Source organism: Mercenaria mercenaria, chromosome 15, assembly GCF_021730395.1.
Source record: "Mercenaria mercenaria strain notata chromosome 15, MADL_Memer_1, whole genome shotgun sequence".
Lineage (NCBI taxonomy): Eukaryota > Metazoa > Mollusca > Bivalvia > Venerida > Veneridae > Mercenaria > Mercenaria mercenaria.
In genome coordinates, this window is record NC_069375.1 from 645326 (window position 1) to 663295 (window position 17970).

Sequence of the window (17970 nt, forward strand, 5' to 3'; positions counted from 1 at the left end):
ATCAGCCTTTTTTCAAAAAAAAAAAAAAAAGAAACACTTCGTAAATTACAGCTAACTATAAATAACACTTCCTTATGAAAGACATCCATTTAGAAAAATTGCAGATCTCTCACGCTTTTTCATTGATCAGCTAACACGAGCGCACGTGTTAGTTATCACATGCGCACATGGTAGTATAACGTGCGAACGTGATAGCTGTCACTTGCGCACGTGATAGTTATCACCCGTGCACGTGTGAATTACCACATACGCACGTGGTAGCTAACACGTGCGCACAGAAAAAATAAAATATTTCCTATGTCCTCGCTATGCCACCGTACTATACATAGAACATCTGCAGAATTACTTCGAAACAAAAGTCAACGGATATGAAAATATTTTTTGCTTAATATTTATAATTAAGTAACAACTGAAAGTGAACATTGAACAAAAAGGTATAAAATACATATTTTATAGCTCTTTGAATTATATTAAACTGAATGACTTCGGTTTATTATGTGCTTTCTTTATTACGAAATGCTATGTTATCTACATATGTTGGGTTAAAGGTCCGACCTACCCGGAGTGGGTCTCCGTGGCCGAGTGGTTTAGATCGATGACTTCAAACCAGTTGCCCATCACCGATGCGGGTGAACTCAAGCCTCACTCAGAGTGTTGAATTCTCCATGTGAGGAAGCCATTAAGCAGGTGCTCGCTCGTGATGAAATAATGCACGTTAGGGCACCTGGGGTATTCCTCCACCTAGAAAACTGGAAAGTCGCTAAAGGACCTATAAGTGTGTCAGCGCAACTTTAATCCCAACAAAAACACAAAAAAACCCGACCTACTCGGTCGGTAGCAGACGATACTGTATTAAATCGAACGGAAGGCGTTTGTTCGAATCTTTGGACGCAGACGCATTATATCGATTATTTTGCGTCTGTAAAAATATTAGAATTGATTTCATAAGTAAAGTATCAATACATGTCTAATATACTTTTTCAGTACAAAATATAAATGAATTAGTTCCTCTTTTTTTCTATATGTATTTGCATTGTATGCACAAGCGTTGGAAATGTGCAGAAAAAGAGTTAATTTATGCTTGCATTTGATTTTTACAATGGCGATGATCCACGGATGTATTTATCACTACAAACAAATAGGGGTGAATTGATTAATCTTTTTCTTTTCTCAATCGGCTATTTAGATTAAATGTTAAAATAAATCGGGAACGCGCTAGATGAAATGATGGATTCATTCATGTTTGATTTTATACCTGTTTTGATCCGTGAATGCTTTTTTCAGTTCATGTCATATTGGTATTAAACATTTCTTTCTTTCTTTCAATATTGGCATTCATTCTACATACACGTACAAGTTCGAAAGCATGCAAAACGTTTGACCTTTAAAATTGCTGGAGAATATCATTTTCACTACACATATTGATTGCATCCCGTAATTGGAAATTTATAAATTATTTAAATCCCGTATTTCCGGCATATACGGGAAATATACACTGTTGTATACCAAGCATATACGGACATATACGTCCCGTATTTTAGAAATATACAAATTATTTAAATCCCGTATTTCCGGCATATACGGGGAATATACGGAGTTGTATACGAAGAATACACGGGAAAGTTAATCCCTGTATTTTCGAAATATACAAACTATACATATCCCGTATATCCAGAATATACGGGAAATATACGGAGTTGTATACAAACAATATACGGGAAATGTAAGTCCCGTATTTTCAAAATATACAAATTATTTAAATCCCGTATTTCTGGCATATACGGGAATAATACGGAGTTGTATACTAAGCATATACGGGACATATACGTTCCGTATTTTCGAAATATACAAATTATTTAAATCCGTATTTCCGGCATATACGGGAAATATACGGAGTTGTATACGAAGAATATACGGGAAATTTAATCCCTGTATTTTCGAAATATACAAACTATACATATCCCGTATATCCAGAATATACGGGAAATATACGGAGTTGTATACAAAGAATATACGGGAGAATGTTAAGTCCCGTATTTTCAAAATTACAAATTATTTAAATCCCGTATTCTGGCATATACGGGAAATAATACGGAGTTGTATACCAAGCTATACGGGACATATACGTCCCGTATTTTCGACATATACAAATTATCTAAATCCCGTATTTCCGGCATATACGGGAAATATACGGAGTTGTATACGAAGAATATACGGGAAATTTAATTCCTGTATTTTCGAAATATACAAACTATACATATCCCGTATATCCAGAATATACGGGAAATATACGGGGTTGTATATGAAACATATACGGGAAATATACGTCCCGTATTGTCGTAATATACGGATTTATGTATTCCCGTACACCAGACATATACGGGAATATACGGTGTTGTATACGATCAGAATAACCCATTTTAGAATTTCCCGTATTTCAATAATATACGGGGTATCGTATACTAAGAATTCCGTATTTCATAGTATACGGAAATCCGTATTTTATTAGTATACGGACTCTTAAATATACAAGCCCCGTACACGCCCGTATTTTAGTTTTCCCGTATTTCTTCCCGTATACGGGTAATATACGGGATCCCGTACACTCCCGTATATCAACTCTTTTTTCGCAGTGTATTATACGTGATAACTAGTCATTCCTTTCTGTACACATTTATTTCCAGCTTATCTATTAAGCAATCACTGATACCTTCGTTTGTAAATTTCAACCTCATTGGACTATCTGGAAGAGATAATAATTACACAGCACCAGAAAACAGGAGAGGGCATAATAGACTACTGCGAAAAACATGGGTAATGCAAAGGCTGTCTACAATTCAAAGATTTCTTTCTCATGAACACGTAAGTGCTATTATTGTACAGCTCGTTAAATCTATCAAATATACCTAAGGTTTGAGTTATAAAGGCATTCAAATACCAATGATAATGTTTAAATACACAGCATGGATTATTGATCAATAAAGAAATAATTAAGGAAAAAAAAGGTCATTATACATTATAGAATAATTATCATAACTTATAAAAGGGTAAAGATGTTATGCTAGAATTTTCATTTACTATCAATATCCTAATACACAGAAACAAGTGTGATCTGATTGCTACATCCTAAGATATTATGTATTATTGAAACAAGTGTCTACTTTTGTAAAATATCTGAAAATTCTTTGAGCAAACCATCAGTAATACTATAATCCTAATCGGAGTTTGTACTAAAAGTCAATCACATAAAAGTAGATTTAAAGTTGCAACGCTTTCTGGTACAGAATTTTTTTTAAAGGAAAACGATATAAATCTTAATGTATAAAAATGAACATGCAAAAATATATCATTCCATGTCATATTAAAGTAAAGTGCCTAAATACTTTTACTTAAATTATATATTTGTTCAGGAATATAGAACATAACATAACATAACATGACAGTTTATTATTGCTCTAAGGCCACTGGTGGCCTATGCAAATATCTTCACAAAACAACAAAATACAAAGCATATGCACATTGATATATAAAAAGTAATAGAAACTGACATATATCATAGATAAATAATGTATTGAAGTTTTAGCAACTAAACATTTGGCTTTCGTTTATCAAAAGCTTAATATAATAAAGTAGCAATCGACCTCATCAAAGTTTCATTTTTTGTTGACCACAGGATATTATATTTGTATTGGGTTGGACTGTTTAGGTAAAATACATCATTCTTAATTCCGAGTAAAATTCACATCAAAGTAAAATATGGAACTTATCTTCTATAATATTCTTATGACATCTCCTACACAATCTATTTTCTCTTTCTTTTTTTCCTATGGCGACCAGTTATAATTGTAAGATCGTGAGAACCTATTTTGAAATGTGTGTATATAAACCTAAATTTTGTGATGTTCAGGAATAGAGGTGTATGTTATAAACTTGAAGTTCAGTGGTTTGACATACAGCTCAGAAAATTTGAATTAGAAAAAGAAAGAATGAAATGAATTGTTTCAGATATGGAAAGTGATATTAACCTATCAAAATAATTGAATGAGAATTAATTAGTGTAGTGATTTTGTAGTATACCTTTTAATTTATTCTTCGATCGCAATTCTGTAAAACAATAATACAGATAATAAACATACATTTTCTTTTCAGAAAAATATCGATATACTTAAGATGGACATAGAAGGATGGGAATGGGACGCCTTGCCTGATATGCTAAATGTGGGAGTTTTAAGTAAAGTTAAACAACTTTGCCTTGAAGTACATTTTGGATTCAGTTTTACCCGTGTAGTTGAAAACAAAAAAGCCACTTGGAAGTTTACGTCAAATACGTGGGGCGATGTTCCGATAAAGAATCAAATCAAGACATTGAAACGTTTACATGATGCTGGCTTTAGAATATTCAATTTTCAACCATTCAAATGGGGATCACTCTATGTCCAAGACAGAACTATAAGTACTCTTAATGAGTTATCGTTAATAAATATAAATTACAGTGAATAGTTATACTATGAACCATTTCAGGTAAAGTAGTTTTCTTGGTTTTGAACAAAAGTTTTTCTACCTTAAAGATATGTATTGATGAATCATTTTAAATAGCGTGTCTAAATATTCGAAACTAGAAAAGTCACATTCGTTTTATTTATATGTTTCTAATATGAAACTCAAGACTATAAGATTCTTTCACTGGTTGTAGGTGCAGATGGAAATATCCGGCCTCGAGGGTAACTGTTTAGGCGGTAACAAGGCTCCCTGCCGAGTTACCGCCTAAACAGTTACCCGAGAGCCGGATATTCCCATCTGCACCTATAACCAGTGACAGAATCTTTTTCTTGCATACCGATTTCAAGAAATAATAATAAAAATAAAATCAATCAAACGGCTTTCTGTTTAGAACTATTTCTTATAGCAGTGTATTTAAACAAAGCGAGGGAAAAGAACGTCCGTAAACAGGAAAGACGTCATAACGTTTCAAAACAAATAACAATGTTTAGTTCCGGTTTTGTTTTATCAGCTGCACCGTAACGTTATGGATTTTTTATAAAATAACGTGATTTGAATCGAGAATTATACTATCAGGAACCAATAGGAACTGTCAAGGTATTGAATTTTTATTCCGTTTTTAAAATAAAATATAAATTACTACATAAATCCTCTACATATATGTAGTTCGCAATGCGTCATTTAAAGCACGAGAGTCATCTTACACCCCGGGGTGTAAGATGGATTTTCCAGCACCGGTAAAATACCGGAAATCCCCGTCTGGTATGCAAGAAAATGTGTGCAAGAAAATGTGTACGACTTAATTGATAGACTTAAAGAAATATCAACATACATACATCGGCAATGGCATATAATCACAATTATGTATACGATTAGACATTACTTGTTTGTAATATTGAGTAAGACTTAGTATAAAGTATTTCACGAAGTTGGGAATGTACTGTCTGTTATTACTTATACGGGGTAATGGACGACGCTTTATCAAGGAGTGAAAAATATAAAAGAAAATAGTTATGAAGAATGTTTGCTGTTAGTTTACTGAGAAAGGCAAATGCTATGTATAACATTAACTACTAACAAAAATAGCAGTTCTTTACAAATGCAAAGGGTTTTGGCGAATACTTGGAAAACATTTGTTATGATATGTTATAAAATTCTTTAAGGATCATGGAGACCATTCAATTTACCTTAAATCAGCTACAAGTCAACTTTCAATACCATTTCTCAGGTGAAAAGGAACTTTTTTCTTAATTTGGCTGGTAGTTTAAGGACCAAGAAGATTTGTGAAACTGGATTATTTTTAAAAATTCGCACGGGATATATCGTGTCCAACCGGATTTATTAAAATACTATCTGATATTTTCTCATACTTCGGTTAGGTGGATATTTTTGCAAGCGGAATTCTTATCATAGATGTTACTGGAAATATTTAATTTAGTTCTGTGTTGTACTAAAAATTTTGTCTTTGTTTGAAATCAATTATGATAAAGCAAATCTGATTCATAAACATGAAAAAAAAATATTTTGGATATTTTCAGAAAGAATCATCAGGTTTAAAGTAAGAGATTATAAATAAGATTAATAAACACTCTTTCATACAAACTGGTAAAGATAATGCCTTTTGGGCAATCCAACACACTTTTTTCTCAAAAACACAAAATAAACATCAATTTGATGTTTGTTCAAAGTGGTACGTAGGATTTGGGCCAATTTTGGCCCCCACCAAAATGATGACAAATTATATGCCATTTTGTTTACCAAAATGCATGTATTTACCAAAAATGAACATAAAAGTCTGCAAGGACAATTGTTTACGGACAAGGACTTCCGTAAGTACTTAATTACATATACCATCAAAATACATACTTAAGATTATTTCTTAAAGTCAAATTTTCAATATTTGTTTCATAAAACGATGATTTTTGCTCTAAATAGAATTACGTACCCTGTTATTACACATATAAAAGATATTCTGCTTTATACAACATTGTTCCCCCTGTGCGTCAAAACCATTTTTGGCCAGCATATGTAGATATTAATAATACACATTTTCTGTGACTATTGTGTTGATGCAAGGGGTGGAACAGTACTATTAAAAATAGATATAACTACAGGGTGTTCCCAAATGTAAAGTAACCAATACTTTTTGTATTCATTTTTAATAATTTGATTGTCACATATATTTACGTCTGTTTGTAATTCAAATACTATACAAATGTTTGAAATGGTACACATAGGCATATTATACATGTACAGTAGTTAGAGAAGCAAATACTGTGAATTCATTATTATTCGTTGGGTTAAATTTTCATTGGCTTATCCTGGTTGTTTGTTTCAGTAGATTGGCAAATGTGTGCTGTAAAATACTAGAAACACACCAGGTAATCTTCTGCATGCCCTCCTCACGACGCGCACGCCACTAGCGATGAGGATTTTATTTGTTTTCCATTCTGTTTTTATTATTTTTCGTATTTTTTATATATTTTTTCATTTCTTTATTTTTTCATCTTCTTCTGTGCGTTTATATTTATTTCTTTTAGACACAAACTAAATGTCACACGCATTCATTTCTTCATGTTCTTCCTTCTGTGAAGACTGAATAATTTTGAAGATTGTTCTTTGCGGCGGACTAGGCCTAAACACCACAAAAAGAGGCAATATGTGCACAGCAGATAATCTGATCCTGACTATAGTCTATTCAACAGAAATAACGCTTGGCATTGATATGCCTGTGATGCATAGGTCAAGAACAGTAGTTACTTGGCAGGTCAGGTCAGTGATGGTTTCACATTCAGTGTGATGCCATGAAAGTGATGTGTCAAGTCGCTTTCCATGCAGATGGCATATACAAATACGGTTAGACGCGAAAACGAACTAAAAGGTCCAGCCGTGTTTCAGGTGGAATTTTTATGCAGCGACCTGCTTCTACTTTAGCCCTAAAAATGACACATTTCGAAAGTGTTTTACTCACAACTTCAGTCCTGATTAGACAACATTATCTTTAGATGGGTTGTTGTCAGACTTCTGCGCAGTCTGGTCAGGATCCATGCTGTTCGCTTTCAAAGCCTATTGAAATTAGACAAACCGTTAGCGAACAGCATGGATCCGTGACTAGACTGCGTAGATGCGCAGGCTGGTCTGGATCCATGCTGGTCGCAACTGCACTATGTTGGTTTTCTCATGGTTCGGCTCAAATATTATCTGTGCCACTGGTACTTATCCCGAGTAAAAACCCACCCTACGGCCTTGATAAAATGACTGCCTTTTCTTAGTATTATTGTTATACAGCACACAAATATCTGCCATCACGTATAACAGAGATATACAGATATGTACATGTACTTAAATAACTACCTGGACCACTGTAATAAAACTGACCGGTCACTTATACTTGTATACCTATTCTTACATGTAATGCATCAATAACTTTACATTACAAACAGTGTATAGATATATCAAGTACATGTTGTTTGCAAAAATGTCGTTCTCTTTTTTATATATTTATATGATTTTAATCTTAAAATGTTATTTTTCTTTAAATAAACAAATTTTGTCATTTTTTTTCGACCTGAATTCATATATTTAAAACTTCCGTAAAGTGATGACATTATATTTTTACGGAAGTTAAACGTTTTATTTTTTCAAGATAATATACCCTGGCCTAGATAAAATAAGAAAAACATCTTGATAGGAACAGATACAAACCAGTGTCTGTAATAAGTTAACTAACACATTATCATTGACTCGAAACAATTTGGGTATTGTTTAAATACTTAATGAGAATTTTGCATTCAAACTGTAGGCTAGAAGCATATGATAGTGTCCGAAGTCCTTTAATGTTGCAGTATGTGCTGTTGTGAAAGAAAGCATTAGAGTAACTTGGGGTATACCTAAAAAAACTGGAAAAGTAAATGATTATTTTTTCAATTGTTTGAAATAAACACATCAGGTTATTAAAACATGCATAAGCCGGTAACAGAATTGTCAAAGACACGGTCCTAATCAAGGGAAATAACTCTTTGGAATCCTAAAATTAAAAATTCCTTTAAAGGCGTACGATAGAATTCCCTGTTTATAAGAAGGGTGAATTTTTTCCCAAAAATAGACTTTCTTCAAACTTTGGATATTGAAGGATATTCATCTAAGAAACAAAATTATGGAATGAAAATCATAGGTCACCGGTTTTTGTTTTTTAGATGATTGTTCTTAAATATCAAAATTTTGAAGAAATTATGTAAATTGGAAAATGTTGACCCAATTCTGGCATAATCCCTGATCACTGTTATAATTTACCTCAGTCAGTAATGTTCCTGTGAAGAAAGCAGAAAATAGTCTTCATGTTTCCATGATAACAGTTCGTTTGGTAATCTGTTTAATAATGTTTCCTAGGAATAAGTAGGTTTTACCTTGTTGTCACAACTAATGAAAAAGCTATGAGCAGTAATAAATGGATTTCATTCACTTTGTTTTGCATGCAAAAAAGGTAACAAAATAAAACTGAAACTGAAACTGAAACTGTTTTATTTGATTAAACGCCTATTTCTACGCAAACACATATTCAATGGCGTTTTACAAATACATAAAAAATACGACAACAATTAAGACATTCTAAATGACATATGACATAAATAAGCATAACTATCATTGTGAATAAACTATTTAGTAAGCATTAAACAAAAGATTAGGCATCAGATAAGATTAATAAAATATTAGAATATTAAGATATAGTAAGACAGCTGTTTGTTATTAAGTAAGAATAAGAGGGTTATTGCGACATGTCCAGAAGTTATTACAAACAAATGTATTTTGTATTTGTTATAATCTAGTTCATATTCGAATGTATTTACACAATAAAATCATCCAGTTTACGTTACTTCAGTACCTTAAACTTTTCAGTCACAGTCTCTAAAAGAGTGCAAAGTAATTTCCAAAATAATGAGTTTTCAACTTCTTTTTGAAAACATCTATTGTGTCTGAGTTCCTTATTTCGAGAGGCAATTCATTCCAGAGTTTAGGTCCAACAGTACCAAAACTTCTGTCGCTGAACGTTTTGCGCTTGTTGAAAGGAACAACGAAACACCCAGTAACGGAATTTGAAGAACGCAAGTTCCTTGTCTGTGTTTGTTTTATGAGAGGTTCAGAAAGATATTCTTGAGAGTTTCCAACTGAACAATTATACTTCATTGTCATGTGGTGACTTGGCATGTAACATTTTTTCGTATGGTTTGAATTTTAAATTTTACCTATGTGCCAAAACACAATAGTGGTCATCTATAAGAAATCCGTGCTATATAGCTGGATGTTCTAAAGCTTATATACCTTAAACCACTGTTTATCCCATTGTTCAAAGTGATCTTTATGTTTGACCTCCTGACCCCAATCCGCTAATCTACAATGAATTTTGACAGTCTTAGGCTTAAGCATTGTGCTATTTTTGATCAGTTACTGCTTTCAGTCTTCTAAAAAATTTGTGTATTATCATAAATTCCTTCTATCGCACTCCCTTTCCAGTTATTGAAGGCACAATTGATACAATTAATAACAAAATGTAATCATTACTTTAAAAAAAAAAGTAAAATCATTTACAGTCGTGTACAAAATAAACATTAGAATTCATATTATTGTAATTATTTGGCTTTTTGATAAGAACTAAAGTTTTAATTTCCACAGAAGGGAAAAATGGAGCTAGTTCAAAGCAAATGCAGTTGCCTAGAAATCAGCGATTTTTTTCTCATAACAAATCACAATTTTAAAAACACACATATTTTGCTTTCATCATATAGCATCTTAACTCATCAATATCAGAGCTGATTTATATATGAAAACTCTACTATATTAACTGCTAGATTATTATCCACTCCCACTATTTCATTTATACCATATTTCTATAAAAATGTAATAAATGATTTTCTTTAAGTTACTAATGTTTATACTCAAATTCATTTAACAAGAATAACTACTACATCTCATTTTTCTCTTAAACTCTTCATTTAAGCATTTTCTTATAAAACAGAAAAAACTAAACTGAACTAGAAATAAAATAGAATTCTTCCTCTTGTGAAAAATAATGAATTTGTAATAGCCTTAGATACATGTTAGAAAAAAATAAACAAGTGTATTCGCTCTCCCTCCTCCTTGTAAAGAAGATTTAATCTATCAATTATTTTATAATGGTTTCAGATACAAGTTAGGAACACTATAAATGGGTATTCTGCTATTCCGTCAACTTGCAAAGAGAAGCTACTGTCAGGATACTGGTTATATGACCCAGGGAAGTGCCTACGCCTTTAGTATTTAGTATCTTGAACAATGGTTTGGGTCCAATCGCTAAGGTGGTGAGACCAAATATCTCAGATATAGAATGTTCCTCTGGCTACCTTGCCTAAATGATTCGTGTACCAATGATTCGTAAATGATTTTAATTATGAGCTAGACAATTTCAAGGATCAGGCAAATCACTAAATGTTTCAAACTAACAATTTTCAATTAGCTCAAACTCCTAGGCTGGAGACTCTATGCTTGACTGGTCTTTTTGTTGAAGTTCCCGTCAGACAATATACGAGTCCTATCGCATAGATGCTTGGCCTCTGTCCTCTCAACTCTATATGATTGCCCTGACTCCTGGATGCTCAGCGCCTATATGCTATCATATGTAGCATTTAACTACCATATAGGTATATCCCCGATGCCTTGGCTGTACTTCGCCAATAACGCTGAACCGTCGATAAGCTGGAACGCTCCTACTATCTCAGTAGATTACCAAACTCTGGGTCTCTGTCTCAGCTTTCCGATGCTCAGCCTATAAGGTAGAACTCCTATGCGCTGGCCCTATAGCTCGAAACATTGTTGAAATTCTGCAACTCTTCTTTAGTCTATGAATTTCCAAATTCTTCTTTTTAATAATTTATCCGCCCTGACAGAGTAACTGCAATAGTCTCCTTATCAAGGTACTGGGATAAATTATTAGTTGAATCCTGTGTCTTCTTCAACCGCTGGATACCGAATGAGCTCTCTGTCATCCATCTTCCTGTTTATACCCCAGCAGACTTGCTATTTTTAGAACTTGTTTCTGATTGGTCCAAATTTAAACATAACGTTTTACAACGAGTACTTGCTCTATCAAATACCTGGTTCCCTTTAACTTTTGTATATGACATAATGTGTGAAGCTGGGACCCAGTCATCTACATAATGAACCCAAATCAGCCACAAATGACCCAAATTATATTATTAACATCAATTCAACAATAATTATAGCAATGATAGCATGGAAAGGGAGTCAAGCACTATCTGTGCTTAATGTTTTAAGTTATCAATATATCAAACATACAAATTATTCTGACAATAGCCCCCTTCTCAAGAAAATACTTTCAGTTTTTCAAAAACTTAAGGAATAATTTGTGTACAAATTCTCCTTTTACATGATAGCTCCTGTCAGACCTACGTATAAACCCTTTACTGAGATCATCTCTCATGTCATTTTGTCTCCATGACCTCTTATGCTCAGATTTATTTGGGCCATGGTCTTTATAACCCTTATCATCTCGTCTGTTATGATTTCTATCATATATATTCTTTCTGTTATGCCAACGTGATCCTCTGTTCACGTACTTAATAGATGACCTCTCATGATGCAGGTTGAATCCTTGATCATCAAAATTGTGTGACTCTGGTCTGTCATCAGATTGTCTCCAGTTCCTTTCTGTTCTATTATGATGCCTATGTTCTTGCAAACCGTGTCGACCGTAACTGCTCTTTGATGCCAGGTCAGTCTTTACTTTCTGGCATACATCAATTGACCGGCAAAACCTTGTTACTTTATTTGTTATACCAGGCCAGTGAAAACTTGTTCGTATTTTATCAACTGTCTCTTTAGCTGATAAGTGTCCCCTGACTTTTGACTTATGAGCTAATGTCATAACACTTCTCCTAAACTGTGTTGGGACTACTATTTGTTTAACAACTTTGCCCTTCTTCTTCTCGAATATTCTATATAAAACGTTTTCCCTCACTTCATAATGAAACCTGAAACCTCTTTTTGTTTTCAGTTTCGCCTTATCCTTAGCATAAGTACAAAGTTTCTTTAATGTCTCATCATCTTTCTGAGCAATTTTCATTTGCTCAGCATCAAACGTTTGCTCTTTGACTTCGCAAACCTCAGAGGGTTCCCCAATACCCACATTTATTGCATGCTGGGTTTCCGTCATCCCAGTTGCAGCAATATCTTCGCCGGATGAAGACTGTCTTTCATCTCGGGTTTTCCATTTTTTGACTGGCTTATCTGAAACTCCTTTTATATTTCCGATTATCAAATCGCATGTCATCGTCGGCAAAACCATTGCCTCAACATCTCCTGTAAAATATGGTGTATCAACCTGTATCTTTGCTACAGGAACTGTCCTTGAACGTCCATCAATCGCAACCATAAGATATTGCTTATCTAACATTTCACTCTCTGATACAAGGTCTTTCCTGACAGCCGCTAACTCACAACCTGTGTCTCTCAACACCTGGACTTCTTTATCACCTATATATCCTTTATTCAATACCAAGTTCCCTTTACCGTTTATTGAATCAATGGTACAGGTACATGCTATGACAGAAACGGATTGTCCATTTGCTAGCAAAAGCCGTCCATCTTCTATATTTTCTTTTACATGTTTGTCATCTAATGGTACAGCTATGCATGAAGCTGAAACTTTTCTGTCATCCGAATGTCTGGGTCTCTGCGCTTGGCCTTCCTTTCTCCAGTTTGTGGGTGTAGAATCTTGCATTCCATGCCTATTTCTCTGTCTTTCCTCATAGTATCCCCTACTAGCTAAAGTTGCACCACTTACTTTTCTCTTGGATAAGTCTCTGCATTCTCTAGCAATGTGACCTTCCTTATTACATATAAAACATACAGGCTTTTTAAAAGCTGGCTTTTCTCTTTGTGGTGTAGGCTGAGACACTGGCTGAACCTCGGTCGAAGGCTGTGGCTCCTAGCTGCATGACAAATTACTTCTATTCATCCGGTTAGATGTGATAGAGCCACCATGAGCTTCAATATATTGTTCTGCCAACTGTGTAATCTCAGCTCGCGACTTTGCAACTCTTTCCTTTAGAAATAAAGCAAGGTCCTTGGAACAAGTTTGGATGAACTGTTCTCTGATCATAAGGTCTTTCAGCATTTCAAACGTATTGTCAACTTCTGCCATCTCTGTCCATCGACTGAAATACCTGTTCAGCCTTGCCATGAACTGAAAAACAGTTTCACTACGCTCTGGCTTGCATTCCCTGAACTTCAATCTAAACCCTTCCTCTGTCAACTGATAATGTTTCAGCACTGCTTTCTTCAATGCAGGGTAGTCATTGGCTTGGTCTGGAGGCATGCTTGTATATACGACCAAGCCTTTTCCTGTGAGTAATGAGCTAAGGTTCACAGCCCATGTCTCTTCTTTCCATCCCTGGCTTTTTGCAAACCGTTCAAATCGTTCAAGATATGCATCCATACTTATCATATTTATATCATCTTTACTTTCCTCGATCTTAGGTAGCCTTGGCCGCAATGTTTTACTGCTTAAGTGCTCAGCACCTTTATCAGTTCCTAATGCTCCGGCTTCAGCCTTTTAATTTATGCATTTCCAACTCTTGCTGGTTCAAAACTCGTTCTTCCTCTCTTAAAGGTCATAGGAATGGTTTTTATTTTGGACATTTTTCTTTACATATCACCTTTCTATGTCTAAAAAACAGCATAAAAGTATTAATTTATGTTTGTTTATCTTTATATAATATATTTTATACCAACAAACATAGTGCCTTCCAAAAAAAATTACATGGCTTATTTCACCTGAATACTCTCGAAAAGGTGTGCGTTTTATCTACATATTGTAATTTACACAAGCGATTATCACACGTCCGGAACTTGTAACTTGCAAACTCAAAAATAAAGAATACCAACTAAATTATTATAATGGATATTGAGTTTAATGAGGAATTAGACGGCATTGAGGAAATTGATCATACTGATGTTGATTCTGTACGGCCATACATGTACGAACCGGTGGTACCTGTTACGCACGAAACTGATTCAACTGACACTAAATCAAACAGCAATACTGATCCCCTAAAACGTTCTGGCACAGATCCTAACGAATGGTGAGCTCTTTCATAAGATTTTAAATGAATTATTAATTATTTTCATCATTACAAATCTCTGCCTTTATACAGAGAAAACCTATTACCCCACCCACTTTCGAAACTATCGTTACCGTATGACGAATTACATAACAATTTAGTCAAGCTTTTTTTTCAAAGTAATGTATACTTTTAAATTTTGAATTAAAAATGCATTGCATATATTCTTTAATAATCAAACATATGAGATATTCTTTATTTGTAATAAGCCATTTATGGCCCATGAACAAAGCATCAATATACAATGTACAGAGAACATTGGTAATACAGCGAGTCACATTATACAATATATAAAATACAACACAAATCTAGCATTTGTGGGAGAGACAAAATTACATATGAATCAACGTATTTGTGTTTAGACGTCTCATGTTATTCGTTAATTTTATAACATTAAAACCTGGCAATTCATACAATTAATCTTCTCCGATATTATTGAAATTAAATATTAGAGAACACCTTTCTTCTTTCAAACGCCTTAAAAACGTATGCTGATAGTTTTCTTACTTCATATTCATTTGTAGAATTCATCAACTCAGTAAATTTAACATAATTTGGCAAATGCCAGAAAAGTGAGCATTCTATGACAAAATGATATTCGTCTTCTAAAGACTTACATATTGTACATTTTCTATCATCAAATGGAGTTCTTTGAGGCTTTTTCCATCTACCACATTCTACTTCAAGTCTATGAGATGACATTCTTAATTTTGATAATGCAATACGATATTTAATAACATTTGTAATATTCAAACACGGTTTAAATTCAAAAAATGCAATAGATCAATAAAACAGAGCTCTGGACGATTCATTTAAACTTGCTTGCCAATCTTGAACAAAATTGTCTGTTAAACGTTGTTTTACAATTGAAAGAAAAATGTTTACATCTCCAACACCTTGATTAATCCACACTTCATAGAAACCAAGTTTTGATAATAAGAATTTTATTTCGGTCACCCAGTTTGTGGATATCTGAATCTGTTATTAACATCTTATATGCAACATTTATATATTTTGTGTCCGGACTAGAGCAAATTTTTAACCAATATCTAATTATAGATAAAAACGTCTAAACATAAATGAAATTCTACCAGTTTCTCCGTATACAAAAGTGTTCTGAGTGCATAGTTTCACACCTAGAATGCGTTTACAAACATTCATGTGTACTCGTTCTATTGTCACGCCTTTATTAAAGCCCCAGACTTCTGAGGAGTAGTTTAAAATTGGTGCTATTAATTTATCAAATTGTTCTAACAAAAAATTTGTAGCGAAAGGGGTAAATCTTTATATGTATTTATTTAGCTGAAATATTGACTTTAGAGTTTGTCCCGATAGCATATTATCAGTTTCATTGTAAGCTCCTCCGCTCGTGAATATAACACCTAGATATTTAAACTTTGTTACTATTTCTAATTGGGTATCATTGTAATAAAATTGTTTTGTGGAAGCCTACCACCTCTTCTAAACACCATTATTTTAGTTTTCTGGGTATTTACAGACAATTTCCAATTGAAACAATAATCTGCTAAAACATTAAGCGAGCGCTGCAGGCCATCAGCTGTTTTTGAAAATAAAATTATGTCGTCTGCATACAATAATAAGCACAGTTTCAATGTTCCTATATCTACGCCTTCTACACCCTTTAAAACAAAAGTTTCCTCTATATCATTGAGATACATACTAAAAAGAAAGGGAGATAAACACTCCCCTTGTCTAACTCCTAAAAAACACGAAAAACTGTCACTGACAGTATTCATTAACTTTACTTTTGATTTAACACATTCGTACATTGACTAATGACATCTAAATTTGTTCCTCTAATACCGAACTTTATTAACTTATACCATAAAATATCCCTCACTACAAAATCAAAGGCTTTCGTAATGTCGACGAAAGCACAATACAAGTTTTCATTATTACCTAGACAATGTGAAATAAGAGCATTTAAAACAAATATATTGTCTACCGTACTCATCTCTTTACGAAAACCTGCCTGCGCTTTAAAGTATACACTGTAATTTTCGGCCCAGTTATTAAGTCTATTGTTCAAAATTCGCTTGCCTAATACACTAAGAAGAGTAATGCCACTGTAATTACTTGGATTCTTATCATCTCTTATCAATAAATGACTATATAATAACAGTTAAATTCATTTTCATATTGTATTTCCCTGGCTGAATCTACGATAGAACAATTATTTGACTGGCATTTTAACATTGTTGTAAAATGCATATCTTTTTGCTTGGTATTTTTAGGTGCACATGTGGTCTCTGTTCACGAATGCCAACATTCTTGGAATCAGGATGCTGTGAGGTCAATGACATAGTGAAGTCAAAAATGGGTGATCTACACTGTATTACTGAGCATGAAGGCTTTATTGCGAATTGTCTCAACATTCATGTCTTAGAGGCCTCGTATTACGAGTTTGTGGAGAATGAGGGTTACCCTTTGGAAGGCCAACTCATACATGAGTAAGTAAATTTGAAACCATGCACTGGTGTTAAGGTGGAATAAAATTGAAGTCCCTCAACCACATAAATTTTTAAAAACTTATAATCTGTACCTGCCCTGGTTGTTTCGACCCATGTTGTTTATGCATCAAGCTGTAATTTATATGTGTGGCAAGTAAGAGTATATCGACTTCTTTTCGATTCTCCTCATATTAGATAAAAGTAGGTAAATTCTGATACATGTATTAACTTTCACATGTTGAATTTACTAATTACATTTTGGACAATGTTGTCTAAGCACAAGCGCAACAATATTCTATACAGGTTGATGTTAACCACCTCATTACAAATTCATAACCATCCACTATATTGTACAGTATGAAGCAGTTATCAAACATGTTATCTGTTTCAGGACTTATCGCTACCTTGCCTACAGAAGGTTTGTGAGATGGATTTTTCACAGATTGCCAAAGAAGATGCGGAAAGTTCTCCCAGCTTGTGTGGTTACCAGTATAAGGACAAAATTTCCATCTGAGACATACTGTGGTTTCAAATACCCTACGGTGTACAACTTTTCAGTGTCATTTTGTGATTTACTTAGGATTTATTTCGGTTATTTATCTATTATTGAATTGTTTTTCAAAGCCATTACAAATACAGATCAGCACAGTTTTCTGTTGTTATCTCTCATCATTGTCTTTTTTTTTAAAGGACAAAAGGCCATGATCATTGATGTCAATTTATACTGAATACATAAAAATACCAACTTCCCCACATAAATCAGAGGATGAGGACGAATGATTTCAGACACAATGTCGTTTATCAAATCATCACGGAGAACATAT

General features: G+C 33.7%; 1 protein-coding gene and 1 long non-coding RNA gene across 2 annotated transcripts in view; both read left to right on the forward strand.

Annotated features, from left to right (window-relative positions):
* Positions 1-7390, forward strand: part of LOC123559717 (uncharacterized) — a 54815-nt gene extending 47425 nt beyond the window's left edge. The window contains exons 2-3 of the long non-coding RNA XR_006687990.2: positions 2685-2862; positions 4150-7390. This is a non-coding gene — a long non-coding RNA (uncharacterized LOC123559717). The remainder of the gene's footprint in view (positions 1-2684; positions 2863-4149) is intronic.
* An 8878-nt stretch (positions 7391-16268) lies between these two features.
* LOC123559368 (uncharacterized) lies at positions 16269-17851 on the forward strand. The gene is made up of 3 exons (XM_045351104.2): positions 16269-17146; positions 17538-17688; positions 17837-17851. The coding sequence occupies exons 1-3, from the start codon at positions 16902-16904 to the stop codon at positions 17849-17851; spliced, it is 411 nt and encodes a 136-aa protein (XP_045207039.1). The 5' UTR covers positions 16269-16901.
* Positions 17852-17970: the final 119 nt, after the last annotated feature.